The 21,362-nt window shown below is 40.5% G+C and overlaps 2 protein-coding genes across 2 annotated transcripts; both read left to right on the forward strand.

Annotated features, from left to right (window-relative positions):
• Window positions 1-3,015: 3,015 nt before the first annotated feature.
• si:dkey-251i10.2 (uncharacterized protein LOC562682 homolog) lies at window positions 3,016-4,615 on the forward strand. Its single transcript, XM_037778393.1, is given in 4 exon segments — window positions 3,016-3,172; window positions 4,135-4,247; window positions 4,399-4,500; window positions 4,589-4,615. Coding segments are annotated over 4 exon segments (399 nt in total).
• Window positions 4,616-10,991: 6,376 nt separating this feature from the next.
• Window positions 10,992-20,225, forward strand: LOC119492448 (melanopsin-A-like). Its single transcript, XM_037776908.1, has 9 exons — window positions 10,992-11,862; window positions 14,653-14,786; window positions 14,885-15,088; window positions 15,363-15,534; window positions 16,087-16,248; window positions 18,075-18,182; window positions 18,313-18,475; window positions 19,217-19,363; window positions 19,461-20,225. Exons 1-9 carry the CDS (start codon window positions 11,696-11,698, stop codon window positions 19,857-19,859), a joined length of 1,656 nt encoding a protein of 551 aa, XP_037632836.1. The 5' UTR covers window positions 10,992-11,695; the 3' UTR covers window positions 19,860-20,225.
• The last annotated feature ends 1,137 nt before the right edge of the window (window positions 20,226-21,362 follow it).

The raw sequence follows: 21,362 nt of genomic DNA on the forward strand, positions 1-21,362 counted from the left end.
ACCAAAAAGCTGAGGAAATGAGGCTTTGAGAGCCTCATCATTGCAAACAGCCTGATGTAAAACAAACTTTCTATGTGAGATAAAACAGTTAATACACTGAAGTGTGCAATGCAAGGGTTAACATGAAAGTTTCCACATTCATTGCATTCTGTATGCATCACTCCCAGGGCGTCAGATACCGCTCCCGCACAAGGCAGCACCGCCGCGGCCGCACAAGGAACAATTTAGCGCTGGTATGAAACGTAACAGGCTTTCATTTAACTACAATGTAAACCCATTCGCGGCAAAAGTAAACACTCCGAGAAAGTGCGCCGGGAGTGTGGTGACGTAGTTTAGAGAGCGAAAAGACACACCGGGTGGACATGAGGGGAGGTGGATGGGTCCAACAAACACAAGGCTTTCATCCAGGAGACTGCTGTTTGTGTCCCGTGCGTCACGTTACAGCCAGCTGTTTGTTCGTGTCCCATGTTCACAACGTTCAGTTTAATTTTCAATTTACAAACGTAGTCATTTTAAGCCCAACCATGTAGTTGTTTCCTAAACCTAACTATAGTGGTTTTGTTGCCTAAACCCAAAGTGACGCCAAGGGATGGGACAATCGGGCGGTATGTGACAAGTTGGTATGAGGACGTGTTGCATGCACACATGGTAAGACTTTGCTGTGGAAGATATGACCAATGGGAAGATGTTTTGCATTCATTAGGAATATTAAACATAAAAATCATATATTTCCTTTGTTTCATTCATTTCATTGATGTTTAGTGTTTCCTGTTTTATTTTGTTACTCACCTCTCCTCTCGTTTCAGATCACTTCACTTCCTGCCTTTGTGTGTTTTCCCGCCAGTTTTGATTGTCTGCCCCGCCTTGATTAGTTTCACCTGTTCCTCGTTCGCCCTGCTCTCACCAGACCTCGTGGTCACCTGTTCCCCAATCAGTCAGTCACTACATATACCAGCACACTTCCTTTGCTTCTTGTCACTTCATCATTGCTGCTATGTGGTGTTCTGGCTGTTTCTGTCCGTCTCCTGCTACCTGCTCTCCAAATCGTAACGTGCACCTTCTGCTGGCTCTCGTTTCTCTGTGCCGAGTTATTCAGCCGACTCGGAGAGCCTCGAGGAGATGGATGGAAATAACAGAAAAAGTCACTTGACCTTTTGTCTTTGTGCACAATTCTGTCTTTGCTCACATAAGCTTTTAGGAACTTTGTTACCAAACAAGGTGATGTTCTGTTGGATCTCTATCCCCCATGTTCACCACCATAACAGAACATACGGTATTTAGGGGAAGAGCACAGGACACTATTTAGTACTGCCAAATAGGGATTTGTCATAGTTTAATGGTTTCCATTGATTTGTTCTACTTTACATTGTAGAACCTGAGAAGATGTACACAAATAGAGGAGGCGAAGGGTGTACTGATATGCAGAAAGCATAGTATCACCTTCATTTAATCTCAAAATAATTAGTTACGTACTTTGTTTCTCGCTGGAAAAAGCAAAAAATGGTCCTCACCTTGCCTGTAAAGACTGAATGAAAGATATGGAGTAATATGGAAAACAGAACACAATGTGCAATGGGAATGAATTAGTTAGCAGGTGCCCCATCAATGATTCAGTAATCAGCTGGAACAAAACATATCAAACTCTGCTGCAACAGTCTGACGTACGAGCCATAATGCTTCTTAAAAAAAATCTTTATTTTTTTTTTTCATCATATATCCCTTAATAAATGATAAAAGAGTACAGTCCATCCTCTCAGGGAAATGTAAATTTAAACAGGTGAAAGCCAGAGGGAACATGTCATGGTGCCTGGCTCTGTTTATATTAAGAGCACAGTGTGCTTCTTCCTTTTAGTGTCAGGTTCACACCAGTTCTTTCATATGTAAAGTAAATATTTAATATGTTCTACCGACACCGGACAGGAAGTGTGAAATGTTGGACTGAGAGATGGACCATCTGTTCCGTGATATTAATCATAAGTGAATAGAGATTCAGTTCTTAGTTATGTCTTTATTCTTGTTTTGTTACAAAAAGATTAGAAAGTTTTGAGGACACCCAGAAATACTCTTACAGACTAATCTTTTAAGCCTAAAGATTACACATGTGCATGAATTTAGGAAAAGGATTTTTTTTTAAGTACTGAATCAGAGACTCGGGAGATGTTTTATGACAAAAGAGAATAAAGAATATATATACAGCCGATGTAAACTTTAAAAGACACTTTTTTACTCCAGAGTAAAAACAGTCTGTCTCACTTTATTGATGCAAAATGCTTTACGGGGTCTTCTTAGGTCACTTAGTATTGCTTCCTGCCTGTTTCTAGTGTTTGCTGATAATGAAGACAATGTGGAGCCATGAAATCGGCCACTAATCTTCTTCTCCTTGTCACGGTAGCTTCCCATACAGTGTTGAAGAGATACACTTCTGTTCTTTGTTGCCACTGTTGAAAATAGTATTATTCTGTGCATGGAATGAATGCACAACACTGCCTGATTGCAAACGTGCTCAAATGCACAACATTGTCATTCAGTTCGGTTAAGGCAACGCTTACACATGGACATGTGTAGTGCACCTACAGTGATACTATAATTCAGTAAGGTGGGTGAAAAACCCAGTCCTTGCTTTGTGCACAAATACATCCAAAAGGTTATCTGAAGCTAACATGAGGTTCCACTTGACTGAGTTAGACAAATGAAGTGGTTTCCTTCCAAAGTTACTGTGTTTTCACATCTAACTTACCTCATTAGTTTCTAAGCATAAGACGAATTAAAATATTGTTTTCACTGGAGGAAAATTGAGCTTTATTTTTAGAAATCATGAGAGCATTCATGTGAAAAGCACATTTCATGGTTGGAAAAAGTGATCTATGGAGATAATTTTAATTTTGTGCTTGTGTGACTCAGCAACATCTCTTGGCTCAGTTCTGTGTGCTTCATTCACATCATATACTACTATTTTGCTTGCAGTGCGGCAGCTTTTAATTCAGCCTGATGGAGCTGTTGTTGCCTGGTTTCATTATGCTTCAGATGCTCTGTTTTGTTCGTGGCTATCCCACTGGTGCTCCCACTGGTGTCTGTGAGGCCATGTTGCCTTGACATACTGGGGTGCTGCCTCAGCCTTCACCAGCACCCTACGCTCTCCTCACCAACACACTTTATGTTTCAACCAGGAAAGGCCATTTCAGATAAGATGTGTCGAGGATTACTTTTAGAGACAGGAATAAGAACATCACATTACACATTATTGATAAACCAGTCAACAGGAAGCTGTCACCATGATTCATAAGCAAGGGTATTTATAAGAGAATAAGTGTGGATAGTAAAAACCTTATCTTTCATTTGAGCTTTGTTGTTTCTTCTTTAATGAACAAGCTCAACCTCAAACTATCCTCTAGTACTCAACTCTGTGTCACAGAACAACCAAGGATATTATTTTTTGAGCCATAATGTTAAAGCTGATATGAGAACAATGTTTTGACATATTCAAATGAGGCAAAGTGACAAAAAATGTTTGTCCACCTTGGACCTCCTCTATGCATCTGTGAAGGACTAAGTGCTTACATCTTACACCATCACTGGTCAGCAAATGGTATTAATTTACTCTATAGTCTCATTATTCATATGCACATCTTATTTATCTACTTTAGGTTGTATTTCTGCAAGTGAAAATATTAAAGGGGATATATCAAGCTCATTTTCCGGTCCATACCTGTATTTTGGGTTTCTACTAGAACATGTTTACGTGCTTTAATGTTCAAAAAACACATTATTTTTCTCATAGTGTCTGTCTGAATATACCTGTATTCACCCTCTGTCTGAAACGCACCGTTTTAGCGTCTGTCTCTTTAAGACCTCCTCCCGAAAAAGCCCAGTCTGCTCTGATTGGCTTGTGAGAAAAATATGGCACACGTTTACAAAGGTAGTTCTCAAGCTGTGAGCGGTATATTCTAATGAGCCTGCATGTGACACAGGAAGGGGAGCCAAATATCAAGTTTGTGGGTTGGTAAGCTCCCCAGATACCCAAATGTCAAAAAGTGAGCTTTTCATGATATGTCCCCTTTAAGATATGACTTTATTTAACTTGTGTCCAACGCACTCCTGCTACAATAACTGCTGTATTATTGTGTTTTCCTGCAGTGGTTATCACTGGACCAGAATATAGAGGTGTGCTTCTGGAAGCTCGGACAGACGGCAGCACTAATGCTCTGGGGAGCTGGCAACTCTCTCCTCCAGACACAAGGTTTCTTCAGGTAAATATCAAGTTCCTAAACTGATAAACGCACATAAAATATGACAGATTTCACTGCTAAATCCAGTCTAGACGAAAATATATTGTTTTACCTTCTTAAGGTCAGAATGATTTCATTATGTGAGTTTGATGTGGATGTTTTATATTCACAGTGCACAGGGAATCCTCAAGGTGCTGTCACTCATTCCAACACCAACCTAAAGGGCAACACCACTGTAAACAGCTGGATACCACCACCCAACTCTACAAGCCCTGTCTACTTCAAAATACTTTTTCTTCTGTTTTTACAATAACAAAAACATAAAGCTAAAACCTCTGCTCTCTTGCTCTGTGGTTTTTCAGGGCCACAGAGCTCAGCTTCTGGGTTAATGTTAAGTGCACCACTCTGACCAGAGGTAGGAACAGCAGGGTGACAAATCAAAAATAAAATCAAAGATAGAATCTTTAGTTATGGTTTTTCCTTCTGCTTTCCAGGGAAACCAGGAGGTCTCACTCTGGCTACAGGTGCAAGTGCAGGAATGGATGAAGGAAAAACCTCTGCGTCTCCTCGTGATCCTTAGTTTTCTGATGTTACAGTTAATGGGGTAAACATTATGTGAAAAGAAAATATTCCCTGCAATCTGTTGGGTTCTGACTGATGTTGTGTATTTAAAATCACAAAATCATTTTTGACTATTGCCTTTGTTGTCCCTGTGAATTCAAATGATTTTTCCAGATTTTGCTCTAAACATGGAGCCTAAAAACATTTGTGCAGATAAATATTAATATGGTCCCTATGTTTTATATCATACTGCAGATATAATTAGCTTTGTCCCTCTTAACAATATCCACTCACTTGCCATAAACGTAAATTATAAATGTACCTAAGTTTAAAAAGTGCCACACAGTCTTGTCCATAGCTTTTATGGAGCTTTCTTACGTAACATAACACGTGATCGTCTGCAAAGAGAGGTATTGGGGCACCTTTACAGACCTGCTATTTAAAGCAGTGCTTTCAACAAAGTACATTCAAAGTCTCAAAGAGTAAGGTATGGATATAAGAAGACAGGGTTAGTCATTCTGGGGAGACCCTCTTTTATGATATTTAATACTCCACTACAGTACAATGATATCGTGATGGATTGTTATCAAGCTACATTTTTTACCATTCGACTTTGATTCTCTTCACACATGTATCTGTATTGTATGTATCTCTGATTAATCCATCACTTCTCATAATAAAAAAAACACATCAAATGAATTGTATTCCTTTGATTTCAGAAAGAGAAGGAGAGGGAGAGGCTATTAGAGAAAGAGGTGGATTGATAGAGAGATATCCAGAGTCCTACTGTGGTTGTTTGTTATTGACTGAAATTCATTCCACTTATGGAAGAGCGTGTTATGACCTGCTTTTTCCACATCGTTTGATCTATAACCTAGATTCTCGGTATGGTGGTGAACAGAAAACCCGGCAGATACTAAAGAGGCTTAAGGCGTGCATTACATGTGAGATTTAAAGCTCTCTATACCATATCCATCATTTCCTGCTTGACATGCTGCAGCACCTCGCGACAGCTGCGCCTGCAACCAGAGGAGCAGGTGCAAAGTCTACTTTTACTAAAACTGTGTTAGCTGTTAGAATTCATTTTTATTCACAATCAAGCCCCCCATCCACATACAGCAAAAAAACATAGCACGTTTTAGTGAAAGTCAAGGACTGTTCAAGTTAATATGTGTATCTAATTCCTCTGTCTAAAAAATAATAAGAGAATTTTAAGCACAGAGACAGTAAACAGAACAGCCTTTTCATGACAGCAATACATGATTAAAATGCGAAACGTGGCTTTGCTTTGAGAATATTCAATTCTTTCAACCCCTCCAATGCAGTATCTGAAACAACACACAAATGATTTCCAGCATAACTACTCATGCTAATGAGTTTGTTGATTAGACAAACCTATTCTATTGTTTGTCGACAGTATTTGTGCGCTATTAAAAATAATTGTGTTTAAACAACTGTACAAAGTTTTTCTAATTAAAATGCAGATTAATGCGATACAATAAAAAGTCAAACCGCTCATCTACTCTGCAGGAAGTGAACTCACCGTGGTGATAGCAGAACGTTTCTCCTGTGTATTATTCTCCAGTTACTCTGTTCACAAGGAACTTTGCACACTCTTAAACGTCATTGTCAGTGTTTTCATACAGTAAATACAGCAGCACGTAACAGTAAGTTATCTACTTGTTATCTCTCCTAAAGCTTATTTTGTTTATTTGTTTGCTGCATGTCTCAAAACAGTTACACAGTAATTACAATTTGGTGAGAAGTTAGGGCATGTAATGTAATAAGTACACTAATATCAATGTACTAGTAATATACTTGGAAGTCTACTACTTCTATACCGCTTGGGACTAAATTGGCCCACTTTTTAGTTTATAAAAGTATACTTTTACACAGACACAGAGCAGAGAGAGGACCTCAACTCAACAACGCTACCTCATGACAAGTAACCGCGGCAGGGCTGAGTTTTCTCTTCCATTCTCCAGTAAATGTGCGGCGGCGACACGCCTTGAGTTCAGGCCGGTGCACACCAAGGGTAGAGAACAAGCAGGGAGCCAGGGAGGCATCTGATTGGTTCTTACCAAGCGGACCTCGAGGCAGTGATTGGTAGACGTTTTTACAGGATTACAGCAGCTACAGATGACGGCTCTTTTCCGGTTCTTTTTCAGAGCTCATAAGTAATGGATCGCTGTCGGGGTGTAAAGACCATTTCAACCAATATAACAAATAGAGTATACTGGATAACATCGTCAACCCTGCCTTTAAATACTTACTTTTAAATGTAAAGTAGTCAACTTTGAGTACACATCTACTTTACATCTAAGTTGTATTTTGTACTGCAGGTAAAATATGAACTATACTACAAATTAACTTATAGGTATCTTGTTAGTTTACTGGTTATATACTTGTAGCATACTTTTAGTTTATGAAAGTACACTTTAAAGAATACTCTCAGTAAACTACTAGTGTAGTTTCTTTTTTACCGCAAGTATACTTGTAAGTTTTCTTTAAATTAACTTATAGTACTTGGCCAAATATACTTACACTTTTCTGTATACTTTTCAGTATAAGCCAAGTATACTTAGAGTTTTCTGTATACTTGTTGGTATAAACCAAGTATATTTAAGTATAATTTTGTTAAGTTGACCTCTGATAAGTAGATAAAAGGAAATCTGAAAGCATATGCTCTTATTTTAAGTTTTAAAAGAAGTATACTAATAGCATACTTGAATACATTTCTTTGTTGTAAGGGCATCCTGGTGCTCTGTACAGTATCTATGACAGATTTGCCTCTACGTAGTGAAGTATTGATCTCCAAGTGACTCATGTGCCCGAGGACGCAGTCCTGGTCACAGGGCCAGCACCACTCAATAATAATTAGTTTATTTTCCACTGTGAGCCAAAAGCTAGCTATAACAGGGAATTCAAAACCAGGATTTAAGCACCAGCGCTACCAGTTGGTTCAATAGTAATTGACTAATTGACATGTGGAATACTGACCCCCTTTGTCCAGGCCGTGCTCTATAAATTCAAACACCACTCATGAGTTTTTCCATTGAGACAAGGTCATTCATCCCGATGGTGTGGAGTGAAACAGAGAGGAAGCTACAGATAGTTGGCAATCTGTAGGTGAGAAACATTGATTTGTAACCTGACGAACTACAGTGGAATATCTGAGCAAAGGAAAACACCTCGGAAAACTTTCACCCCTATCAATAAAAACATCAATTTATTTAATTTGCAAGCAATTTAACTCCGTTTTGGGGTGAAAATTTGAATGATTTTTTCCCCCCCGTAGGATACTTTCCATTCTGAAAACTAAAACAATTTAGAAAACAAGTATTACAAGTAAAGATTAAAGTGCAGCCTTGTCAAGCAGAAAACTGATTGTGCTGAAAGATGTTTCTGATTTGTCAGCAGTCACGTCTGTTAGGTTTCCTATAACAGGCCTCTGTTAGGTTTCCTAGAACAAAACTACATTTAGCTCTTTTTCTTTTTTTCTTAGATGATTTGCTAAAAGACCTGAGAGGCTCCTGAAGTATAGATTAATTCCAAATAAAGCTTAATAACATTTAATCAATGCACATTTTTATGTCATGCATTTAGTTGTATGTTTTGATTGGTTTATGTAAAACAACTCAAATTTCCGTGTAGAGCTTTTCAAGTAAATTTTGACTTGAGCTGTCATCTTGTGAAGAAGAGTTTGAGGATGACTCGCCTCCTTCATCTTCCTCTAATCCCTCTCTAACTCACACTTGATGCACAGGCTGTATTAACATGACAAGTGGCCTCGCAGTCACAGTCACTTTAAGGCAAATCAAGATCAAATTTGACCTAATTTATGTAGTCAAAAAGCTACTTTCGTCGTTAAAATGTGTTTTTATTTTTATTTTTTATTTATTTATTATTTTTCTTAAAATAAAAATTGTTTACAAGATTTTGGCAGTTCACAATATACAGTTTATATCTTTGTGTATTTTCAGCATTATTAGTTTACATAATGAGCATATTCTGGTCTCTGTTTATCAGAGATATTTGTTTGCAGATGGCTACATGGGGAATTACGTACAAAATAAATCTTGCTCTTACTGTAATGTAGCACTACTGCAAATGCTGTTGTATATTTCCCTGCTGTGCCGATATAAACATAAACATAAATAACTGTGATTAGGTCATCAAGGCCGGCGGAGCCTGAAAACATCTGCCTGTGTGTGTTGTGAGACAGTGCACAAATACATACACATAAGTAACACATGTGTATTGTGAACAGACGTGTGTAGGCACATGCACGCACACACATATGACACACACATACATGTAGAGTATCATGTAAGTTCTTCTTCCAGGCAGATCAAACACTGATCCACATGCATGCACAGTGTGCAGATTAAGGCTATCCCTCGCTGTGGGGGCTTAGTTGATATCTCTGTCTAAGCTCTGCATTCTTCACCTCCCTCTAGTCCCTTCATCTCCTTTACAACATGTCCAGCACCATAAAAAGCAATGACCAGCGGATGAGGCATGTTTCCTTCCGATGTCCTTACGGCAGTCATAAGAATATCACTCAGAACAGGGCTTTATAATGCCCCCGTCTTCCGAAATGGATCCTGATGACATTAGCACCATTATTAATAAAATTATTCCTATTGTAGACAATAGAGTGCTGCAGGGATGACGTATTTTTGTAGGCCAACCCGGAAGTTGGCATTGCCCTGGTTCCCTCGACAAAAAGCCAGTGGGATTTATTCCATTGGATTTTGGATTATTGCATAAAATGTGTGTAATACATACTTGTTCAGCTTGTTTTGTTCAGCAAGTGCAAATACAATCGCCAGAAGTAAAAAGCTAACGTTAGACTATAAACAAACTACACCACGGTCGCATGGCTTCACGTCGCCTCCACTAAGCTAAAGGCGGACTAGTGTTTGGAGTGATGATGTTTAGTCGTCTTATTTAGCCACTTGTCGGCAACCGTATTTTTTTAAGACACGTAAAAGCTTCAAAAATCACGAGTGGGATATTTACTGACATATTTGATATCGTAGAACAAAACGTTAAAATCTCCATCTTTGTTGGATATTCGATTCTGATTAGTCAATCACTGCATTCTACAGTCTGTTATTTCTTTATAGCACACCGTTGCCGTGTATAACAGACCGTTGCTATGAGCGCAGTTCTGATGTCGAACTCTGGCAGACCGTTTTTGTGTCAAATTATTGATTTATTAAGTAAGCAGCCGTGTAATAGGCGGGATAATGTATAGCTATTGTTGTGAATTATTTTCCAATGTTGGTGCATATACTTTAAATTGGGACACTGCATGGTCATATTACAGAATTACTACAAAACAACACAGCACATAGAGTGTGACAAACTCGTCTTAGATATTACTGATTATCTTGATTTGTTTCAGAATTACACTACAATCCTAGTGACAGATTTCTGTAAGGCCTTGAATGTATTACTACAAGTTCTCATTTAAAATAACTACACTACGGTATTTTGGCTCTGGGGCAAACTTTTTGGAGCTATGCATGACTTTCTTAAAGCTGGCCCTTCTGCACATGAATAACCTTTACTGCATCTACAGCTAAAGGGAAGGAATGAAATGCTAGAGAAGTGTGTGTGTGTGTTCTGGATCATGAAGTGTGCCTTGCGAGTCAGAGCTGTGGTGGTGAATCGGCTGTAACGTTGGGAGTGGGAAGACCAATTAGTGTGATTCCATGAGTGATCTTTAAAAGTCGGTGCGTGTTGGTGAGCACAAAGATGTGTGCAGCATTTGGACAAGAGAAAAATGCATGAGTGCTCGCACGCATGCAAGAGGTTTCACAGACTGTTAAATTGACCGCCGTGATGAATTGCAGACTGGCAGGAATCAATGGACTTGAAAGGTGACGTCCATGCATCATTGAATGTGCATGTCTAGTTTACAAAGTCTGAGCTAAAATGACTGTTAATGCTGGCAGAGTTAGTGAGCATTATGTCTGTTATGTAAGGATCTCGTAGTTAAAGTGGTTAGAGCTCAGGGCTGGGCCATATTACATGAAGGGTGGGAGAGAGAGAGAGAGAGAGAGAGAGAGAGAGAGAGAGAGGCGAGGAAGGCAATGTGTTTGAGGAAAAGAGAGAGAGAGTATGACAAGGGGGCAGGGCTGAGAGAGCAGCACAGAGCAACATGGGACAGCAAGAGAGACACACATAGAGAGAGAGAGAGAGATGAGAGGTTAGGGGGTGCCAGTTGGCAAGATAATCAGAGACAGGCCACTGATTCAGAGCTTGGTGCACAGCTGGTGTGACGGGTGAAGAGGCTGCAGGCTGACACTGAGTGGACGGACAGTGACAATGTGCAACGAGTGGGGGATTTCATCTACTGGATGCATATTATCAACTCAATAACCCAAGTATCAAACTGGAAAAATCAGCTGGAGGACAAGTTGTTGAACTGCAGACCAGAGGGGAATAACAGAATGGAAGCTGCTTCAACATTTGGTACATTTGGAGATGATTGAACAGCTTCTGGCATCTGGGGGGAACTGTTCTTTTTTCCAACGTATTCTTCATTCTATTACAGATATTTTCTGATTAACATTAACAACTTGGTTACATTTTGTACAGATAACCTTTTTCTTCCAGCTTTGACTCCAGAAGGACTTGACATTTCACATCTTCACAAAGTGGAGATCACCTGCAGTACTGCATGGATGGTTTATGATGGGAAGAAACAGGGCATCCCTCAGTAAAGTGAATCTTGCTCAATCTAGACCTTAATGTAGCGCGATCTAAAGGAGACACTTGCATCTGTTGAGCAAATGATACTACTATGGAGGCAAGACACAAGCAAAGCAAAGTTGACAAACTGCTAAACCCGCTGCGTCCTGCCAGGCTGGCGGTCCTGATGAGGTGTTTGAACCATGTGGTCCACTGAGAGCATGGAGCCGGAGAAAGCACACACCCAGAGCAGCTTCTTCAGCAAGGTGGATGTGCCTGACCATGCTCACTACATCGTCGCCTTGTTCGTCTTTGTCATCGGGACGCTGGGCATCACTGGCAACGCGCTGGTCATGTTCGCCTTCTATAGGTGGGTTTGTGTGATTTGAGTCATTGTGTGTGTCTGTTCTTTGCAGTTTGAATGTGGGTCTCTCTTTTAATCAGAGTCCTGAGGGGACGTTATAATCACTCACTGACGTTATAGACTCACAGATGGAGAGACAGATAGAAGGACTGAGTTGTGTGGATGTGCACTGTAAGGGGGAGGGGAGTCTGTGTTCTTTTTATGGGTTTCGATTGGTAGAAATGCATTTATATTTCTGATTGAGGAGGCAAAAGCCACTCAATCAAAGCTGAGAGGGTTTTTCCTAGTAAGGGTCAGTATTTGTCATGTATTTTACTCTCCAGAGGATAAGAGGGGCATTACCAGTAAAATAATCTTTGCATAATCTTTGCATCTTAGTGTCCTGGCCGAAGTCATTGCTGGAGTAAATCTGTCCTGTATCCTTGAGAGATGATGTGAAATACTTAGGGCTCCAACTAACAATTATTTTCATTGTCAATTAATCTCCTGATTATTTTCTCAATTAAGCGATTAGTTGTTTGGTCTATAAAATGTGAGAAAATAGTGAAAAATGTCGATCAGTGTTTCCCAAAGCCCAAGATGACGTCCTCAAATGTCTTGTTTTGTCCACAACTCAAAGATATTCAGTTTACTGTCATAGAGGAGTAAAGAAAACAGAGAATATTCACATTTAAGAAGCTGAAATCAGAGAATTTAGACTTTCTTAAAAAAATACTCAAACTGATGAATCGATTATCAAAGTAGTTGGCGATTACTTAATAGTTGACAAATAATCGATTAATCAATTTTATCGTAGCCGCTCTAGAAGTACTCACCGTATAGAAAAACGTGTCATCTTTAATATTATGTAACTTCGCCTTTTTGTGTGTTGTTTTGGTGAAATATGTATGTGCGTGCGTGCGTGCGTGCGTGTGTTTACCATCATAAATCAATTTCACAAAGCAGTTCAAATCAATCAGGAAATTCCCACAGTCTATTTATAGTCACATGTCACTCGGCAAGATTAATGACTCTTAAATTGTAAACTTTCTTTGAGAAGTCAAGAGGAAGAACGTGTATTATTTGTTGTGTAATTTGGACTGCTGTTGACCTCTTATTGTGCTACTAACATTAACAGGTTCACAGAAACTGGGTCAGAGATAGAAAGTGTGTGTGTGTGTGTTCTGGGGATTGTCAGAAGCTTTTATATTGCATTACTCTAAATAGATTAGATTAGATTAGATCCATTGTGTTGTGCTTATAATTTGTGTTTACTGAATCAGAAATGCACATGATGTTCATTCACACACACATGCACACGCACACCAACGCACCAACACACCGACACACACACACACAAACACACACCACAGCGAGAGAGACAGCGGGAGATAATTGTCTTTCAAGTGAGATGTCATCCGATATAATGACTCTCCAGGAATGAAGTGAGTGCTGTAATATGCGTATGCCTGCACACACACTTGGTCACACACAGAACTAGATACATCAGCAGTGATATAAAAACACTTCAATACACAAATGTTCAAAAGCAGACACAAATTTATTCACAGGACGACCTCGAACCTGATTGTTTTAGTTCGATCGGAGAGCAACCACTTTTAATTCAACAGACGCAGAGGCAGAGTTTAATCAATGAAGAGCTGCGGAGGCCGACAGCAGCTCAATATGCTGCTTGATCAAACTGCTGTGAATGGTGGTTCACACAAAGTTGACCAGTTCGGCTAAAAGCTTATTCCTGATTCATGCTACCAAGTTAAACACTACCGTGTTTATTGAGTTATGCATTCAAATACTGAGAGATACAACTGTGCTACTGAACTCATAAGACCCTTTTCCTTCCCCTTAAAAAAGCATGACTGACAGACATTTGGTACAACATACGACCAAGAGAGAAGCTAACTGATGCCGTCCGTTAGCTCTTTAACATCTTGATCAAAATCTCTACAACAAAAAGAAACAAGCCTCAGAACATGCTTATCAAATGAACACAGTATATAATCATTCATTGGCTATACACCTAGTGATACAGTGGCTCAGAGGAACAATCATCACACCAGTCGGCTATATAATATACCAACAGATTCCTCCCCTACCCATCACTAATTAAAACTAAATATATTATTACTAATAATAATAATACAAAAAAACAACAAAAAAAAACAACAAAAGCTCAGATGTTGACTAATCAAAGCAAATAAAGGGCAAAACCAGATTCGGCTAGTTTCTACCCAATTGGGCTACTTTTGATTAAGTTCGGCTGGGAAAAAACAGCATTGGGCAGGTAGATGAAATTTGGGCTGCTTTTGCCAACATTTGGCAGCGTTTTGCAAATATTGCTAAACAAGCTGTTAATTTATAGTCAAAAACACAGATACAAAATTCAGTAAACTTCGTTGTGTCCACTCACTCGTATTATTGACTCATTTAACTTGAGAAATATTTGATTGACATGAGTTGTATTCAATCGTTGTTAGGGACAACGGAGGGAAGTTGTATTTGATTCTCTGACTGCATCTTTTTGGGTTACGATAGCCTATTTATCTAACATTTTATCTTGGGTTACTTGATGCAGATATGAAGCTTTGTATGCCTATGATGTGTTTTCTATTGCGCATGTCATAGTTTCCCAGTTTAACATAGGTTTCTGGCAAGGTTATGATTTGTGCTGGTGTTTATTGAATTGGGCAGGTTTTAAATTATGATTGGGCTGGAAACTGTCAATCTGATCTAGCAACACAAGGCAAAGCGTGTATATTGTTCACACTGACCATAACACCTCCCTTCCTGTGTGTGTAGTAACAAGAAACTCCGTAACCTGCCTAACTACTTCATCATGAACCTGGCGATCAGTGACTTCCTCATGGCTTTCACACAATCCCCCATCTTCTTCATCAACTGTCTCTACAAGGAATGGGTGTTTGGAGAGATGGGTAACACTCTTCTTTGTTTTCCAAAAAACACATTAGATAAAATAGCACTCTGCTCATGTTGAGACATTTATGCATTTGTATGTGTTCCTTCTCTGCAGGCTGTAAGCTGTATGCTTTCTGTGGCGCCTTGTTTGGCATCACCTCCATGATCACCCTGCTGGCCATCTCTATCGACCGCTACCTGGTCATCACTAAGCCTCTGCAGTCCGTTCACTGGGGCTCCAAACGCAGAACCTCCCTGGCCATCCTCATGGTCTGGCTTTACTCTTTGGCCTGGAGTCTGGCTCCTCTGATTGGCTGGAGTGAGTTCCTTCTACCTGGATGTCCTTTCCTACCATCCTCATTCACTCATCACACAACTGAAGCACATGAATACACCCTGATTGAGAGTCTAACAGAAACAGGCAATATGGCCTGTGCTGTAAAAAGACTGATAACAGATCCACCTGCAGTTACGCAGCTCACCTGTGATCTTAATCTACTGTTCAACAGACATCACATCAAAACAAGAAGTCTTAATGTCAAACAATATGCAGAACCATTATGTTTTACCTGTTATTTACTTCACCCTTCTAGGCTCCTATATCCCAGAGGGCCTGATGACATCTTGTACATGGGATTATGTCACGTACACGTTGGCCAACAGGAGCTACACGATGATGCTGTGCTGTTTTGTTTTCTTCATTCCACTGGGAATCATCTTCTACTGCTATCTCTTTATGTTTCTGGCTGTACGGACGACTGGAAGGTACAGTAACTCTTATATCAGAGGGTATTAAGTTTTTAGGTGGAGATACATGCAATATATATGAGTTTCAATAACTGTCCAAGAATTCAAAAATACCACTGTTAAGTGATCCAGAAATCTATTTTTGATTTGCTTTCTTCTTTTTGCTGTGCGTGAAAAGGACTTTTATTTTGTTACAAAAAAATGCAGTATACTGCATTAAACTTTACAGTAAACTTTAGGTACATTTGTATTTCATACACATACGGTAGGTAGCTGTGGAAACTGTGTCTAATCTGTCTCAGACAAACGTGATTGCTCAAAGGAAGAAATGCATGTGTACAATTCATGTACACACATATTAATATGCCCATATCCTTACAAATCCCCAACTACTGTCCCTAAAAGTGAATATAATAATAAGGCTTCTTTTTTAGCTTCAATCATTTCTTTATTGGCCATGCAGAGATTGGTCTATTTAAATAAAATAAAAAAGAACATTAGCTTAATTGTCCAGTATGACATTAATAACCTGAAATTAGTTTTCTCTCTCTTGAACTGCTCCACCTACAGAGAGGTGGAGCGTCTGGGCACTCAGGTGAGGAAGTCCACCCTGATCAAGCAGAAGTCCATGAGGAGTGAGTGGAAGTTGGCAAAGATCGCCTTTGTCGTCATTGTGGTTTATGTCCTCTCCTGGTCACCATACGCCTGTGTCACACTGATTTCCTGGGCCGGGTAAGACTTCTTTCATAGATGAGAAATTTTATGCTGCAATGGTTTTAGTGTGTTTTTACATTTCTAGATAATATTCTTTATCTTATGCATGTTCCATCTATAACAGCATCCCTGCTATGTTTGATTCCAACCAGTTACTTTGTTATACATGTAAGATCTGATTGCCCTTGAGTCCCCCAGTGGCACAGTGTGTAGTGTGCTCCGCATGTTAACATGCTAAACATGTTGCTCAATAAATTTTGCATGGAAAAGCTGTTGTGGCAGTACTACAGCAGCACATGATGTTGTTTGAACAGAAGAATGTTTCTGCTGTGCTACATACAGTATTGCAGGTTTAAATGGACATTATACCAAGTTTTAAATGAATTTTCAAGTCTCCACTAGGGTCCTGACCAGTGGGCAACTGAAAAGTGAAGCCAAAGTGTATTAAACTTGCATTCTTTCTAATAGCCAGCAGGGGGCGACTCCTCTGGTTTCAAAAAGAAGTCTGATTGTATAGAAGTCTATGAGAAAATGACCCTACTTCTCACTTGATTTATTAACTGAGTACACATTGTAAACTTGAGTTTATGGTCTCAATCGCTGGTTTCAAGTCTTCTTCAATACAGCATGATGTTCATTTAGTCAATTGTGGTCCCATTTAGAGTCAAATAGAACATAAAGCAGGGTATGCTTTGGGGTGTGGCTACCTAGTGATTGACAGGTCGCTACCACGGCGTTTTCCTGTCTGGGGGTTGTCCGTGTTTTCAGTTAATGAAAGTTAATTTGGTCACCTAAAAATGTCTTATTCAGCGTTCGGTTGCGCTCGGTCTTAGCTCCACCCTCTCATGCTGAACTTGAAGCTTAGTCCACAAACCAATGGTTGACGTCACGGTGACTACGTCCACTTCTGATACACAGTCTATGGTCCTGACAAATTTTCGGACAAAAGTGTGAATTACGTATGTTTAAAGAAATGTGGACATTGGTTTCTTTTATCATAGATGACGGCTTATATCGATTTTTTTTATTATCAATAAGCAGCAAACAGTTTGAAAGAATTGCGTTAGAGCTGACTGATTTTCATGTTTTACTGCAAAACAAATAAGATTCCAAAAATAATGTTAACGCTGTCTTCCTTCTCCATCTTTCTATTATTAACTTCTGGAATTTCTTCAAGCAATCACAATCTAAACTGTAACATAAATATATCTAGAGATGCTTGATCTAATCATATTTATATTCGCCTGCACTTCCAAAAATGTATCAAGATGCATCAACTAATTAGTTGCGTATAAAGAATTGAATGAGGCCCAGCTACATTGAGGAAACCCACTTTCAGCTGATATACAGTAGCATAGCAGTAATACTAAAGTTCCAGGTGACTGCTACACTCTGACTTAGAGTATGGATGGTGTGCTGGAAACTTGAATAAAAATCTCCCCAAAATGGCATTGAATGTGTCATTATATAACGTTGGGTGAGCTAGAGGCCAAGTACACTGCAGGAGTGACATACACCAGACGGTGAAGTTGCTCATAAGTCCTCTGCTTATCCAACCCATCACACATAGTCTCTCCTGGGACATACACTAGGATGAGGTGTAGTTATGTAACTTTGAAATCACATCTTGTGCCTGCTTATTCACAGGGGAACGGTAGCCTTACACACACACACACGATCCGATGGACTGAACGTCCCCTCTGTGGCAGCTGGCACTTTCTGGCTAATCCTTGACCCAATATGCCCCTTCATTACGTTACAAAATATAGAAAGATAAAGGGAACTTCGAGTTGTGGTGTTGTCACGGCAGTCTTTTCAAACTGCTGTTGTTCTGTCTCGTTCAGTCATGCCGACATCCTGTCGCCGTACTCCAAGGCCGTCCCTGCAATCATAGCGAAAGCCTCCGCAATCTACAACCCTTTCATCTATGCTATCATACACAACAAGTACAGGTAAACGTGTTTCTGTTTTACCTTCACTCTTTATCGTTGTGTATTAGATCTTTTTATTGGAAGTCATAACCAACTTTAAAAGTAAAACAAAATGACCTGCTTTTCTTTTTTTTGTTCTGTACTTTATTAGGATGACTCTGGCAGAGAAGTTTCCCTGTCTGTGGTTTCTGTCTCCCACTCCTCGGAAGGAATGCATCTCCTCGTCCATCAGTGAGTCCTCCTTCAGGGACTCCATCATCAGCAGACAGTCCACAGCATCAAGGACTCACTTTATTACAGCTTCCCCTGACACGGTAATCCTTTTTTGTTGTTGTTGTTCTATAAGAGGGTTTGTATCTAAATTAATTCTAAGAATGCTGTTGTCTTTTAGTCTAAATATTTTTGGGGGACTTTTACACTCTCTCAACAACAAGCTGTGAAGAAACAAACATACTTGTTATCTATCTTCTCTAAGAATGAACTGCTTTGCTTGAATTAATAAATACCTGATTTCATTCAAATATTCTGTTACATTCATTCCCATGTATTTATTTATTTATAATTCTGCATTGGGACAAAATGGTTGACTTGAAAGTTCATTCACTCATTTATACCATGTTCCTCCAAGAAATGGATGTTTATTGTCAACAGCTGTGACAGAATCTGAGGAGTTTCTTTGCAGGTTAATATGTAGGGGATAATGTACAGCAAGTAGGGCATTATTTCACAACAATGCCCGCTCTGGTTTATTTCACAACAATGACCCGCTAGCTGTACATTATCCTGCTTTTGACGTGGCTACTTACTTAAGAAATCAATAATCTGACACAAAAACGGTCCGCCAGAGTCTGACATCAGAACTGAGTCCATAGCAACGGTCTGTTATACGTAGCAACGGTCTGCTATAAAGAAATAACATTCATTCTCTAATACCATTCTGTTGCTTTAGTTTCTTGCCACATTGTGAGTTTTACTCTCAGAATTAAATTACATGCTGATTATTTCCTGTTAGTTTAGTTCAGATCAGCTCACATTAATACTGTTCTGTCCTGCAGGTATTAAGGGATGTACAGATGGGGCATTTGGGAAGGAAGTCAGGTGAGTCCTTCAGAAGCATGTCGTCATACAGACAATCTTCCAGAAGCCGGTCCTATAAGAAACAATTAGAGCGGAAGAACACCAAGACCCACTCAGAGGAGAAGGTGAGAAAAACACAACATAAAAAAACATGTGAATTCAGCTTAAATGTGTTTTGAATTATTAAGGAAACTGACTTTTTTTTTTTTTTTACATTGCCAGCACCCATCTACCATGAATGAATCATCGAACAACTGTGACCATGAACTGGTTTCCAGCTCTCTCACCGTCGCCTCTCTCCCCCTACTGGTTCTTACCAGGAGGCGCAGCCAGAGTCTGACCAATGAGATGTCAGATGCACAGGAGAAGAAAGGCAGCTTCAGTGATCACTACAAGAGTGACTCTTTTGATTCCTTGAATTTAGGAAAAATCCCATCCACTGATCCCAGGTCACCTCAGGGTGTCCCACGCATCATCGTCATCAGTCCCACATCTGAGAGCAGCCTCATCAAACATGACAGCATCTGCTTAGAAGACAGTATTGAGGCGATGGAGAACAATGTTTTTGTCAGCCTAAATTTCTCATCAGAAGTCTTTGAGGCAGTGGAGCTACTCTCCTGACCAGCTGGATGATATTTACTCTTGTACTCTTATCCACTGAAGCTATATTATTCATCTTAATTTGTCACCACAGACCACAACTTCTTCTTTGCTACGGGCGCAGACTTTCTCCACCAAAATGACTCATTGTTTGTGTTTGTTGACTCATCCTGTGAAGTTATACCACTGTGTTCACTTAGACAACTGGACTGCAGAAGAGAAGTTGGCATGCAAAATGAAACAATATGACGCGGCTCTGGTATGTGCAGTGTTGGCAGGGACAGGTTCACCCTGAGGGGCAGCATGGGCTGCAGCATATTTTGGTTTGATCCCCCAAAAATGACAAGTGTAACAACATATTTTCATGAGTTTGGGGCCCAAGCTTGACTAATTCTGCCTCCCTCAATTCACTGGCCCCCCTGAGAACCAAAACTGTTTCATTCAACACCTCCTCCCCCTGGTTCACACCCCACCTCAGAAAACTCAAACAGATCGGCCGCCAATTTGAACGCCTCTGGAGAAAATCATCACTCACTGTTCACCTCGAAGCCTACAAATCTCACCTCATCACCTACAAAGACGCCATCACTGCTGCCAAATCTGACTACTTCTCCACCATCATCAATGACCCCACCCGTAACCCCCGAACCCTCTTCTCCACTGTCAACACTCTCCTCAAGCCTCGTGCCAACACCCTCTCTGACCCCTCACCCGATCTATGTAACTCATTCCTTCAGTTCTTCAGCGACAAAATCACCACCATCAACAACTCACTGCTCCCCGTGTTTGACCCAGCAGCAACCACACCGACCCCTTTTCTCTCCATCCCTCTGGACCCCCTGACTCCTCCCCCCCAGCACCGCCTCTCCCGGTTCGACCCTGTTGACTCAGCAACCATTGCCAAACTCATCAGCACATCCAAACCCACCACCTGCTCCCTGGACCCCCTCCCAACCCCCCTGCTGAAGTCCTGCCTCCCTGTCCTATGCCCCTACCTCACCGACCTCTTCAACTCCTCACTGTCCCATGGAACTGTCCCCATAGCTTTCAAAACTGCTGCTGTCACCCCCACACTCAAGAAACCTGGTCTGGACCCCTCCTGTCTCAATCACTACCGCCCTATCTCCAACCTCCCCTTCCTCTCCAAAACCCTCGAACGCCTCGTCTCCACCCAGCTCCAATCCCACCTGCATTCCAACAACCTGCTTGAACCCCTCCAATCTGGCTTTCGCCCCCTCCACAGCACAGAAACTGCACTCCTCCAAGTCCTCAATAACCTCCTCACCTCTGCTGACACCGGAGCCCTCAACATCCTCATCCTCCTGGACCTGAGTGCAGCCTTCGATACCGTGAGTCACAACATTCTTCTCACCAGACTCCAAGACATCGGTATCGAAGGTACTGCACTCAGCTGGCTCCAGTCATACCTCACCAACAGATCTCACTTCATCTCCCTTCACAACAACTCCTCTGCCACATCCACAGTCACACAAGGTGTCCCCCAAGGCTCTGTACTCGGTCCAC

The sequence above is a fragment of the Sebastes umbrosus genome, chromosome 8 (assembly GCF_015220745.1).
Source record: "Sebastes umbrosus isolate fSebUmb1 chromosome 8, fSebUmb1.pri, whole genome shotgun sequence".
NCBI lineage: Eukaryota > Metazoa > Chordata > Actinopteri > Perciformes > Sebastidae > Sebastes > Sebastes umbrosus.

Bases quoted from the DNA above. Each gene is read 5' to 3' on its own strand.
- LOC119492448 (XM_037776908.1), top strand. From the start codon at position 11,696: ATGTGGTCCACTGAGAGCATGGAGCCGGAGAAAGCACACACCCAGAGC. The intron at 15,535-16,086 runs GTACAGTAACTC...CTCCACCTACAG, and splicing joins GCTGTACGGACGACTGGAAG to AGAGGTGGAGCGTCTGGGCA. The intron at 16,249-18,074 runs GTAAGACTTCTT...TGTCTCGTTCAG, and splicing joins ACACTGATTTCCTGGGCCGG to TCATGCCGACATCCTGTCGC.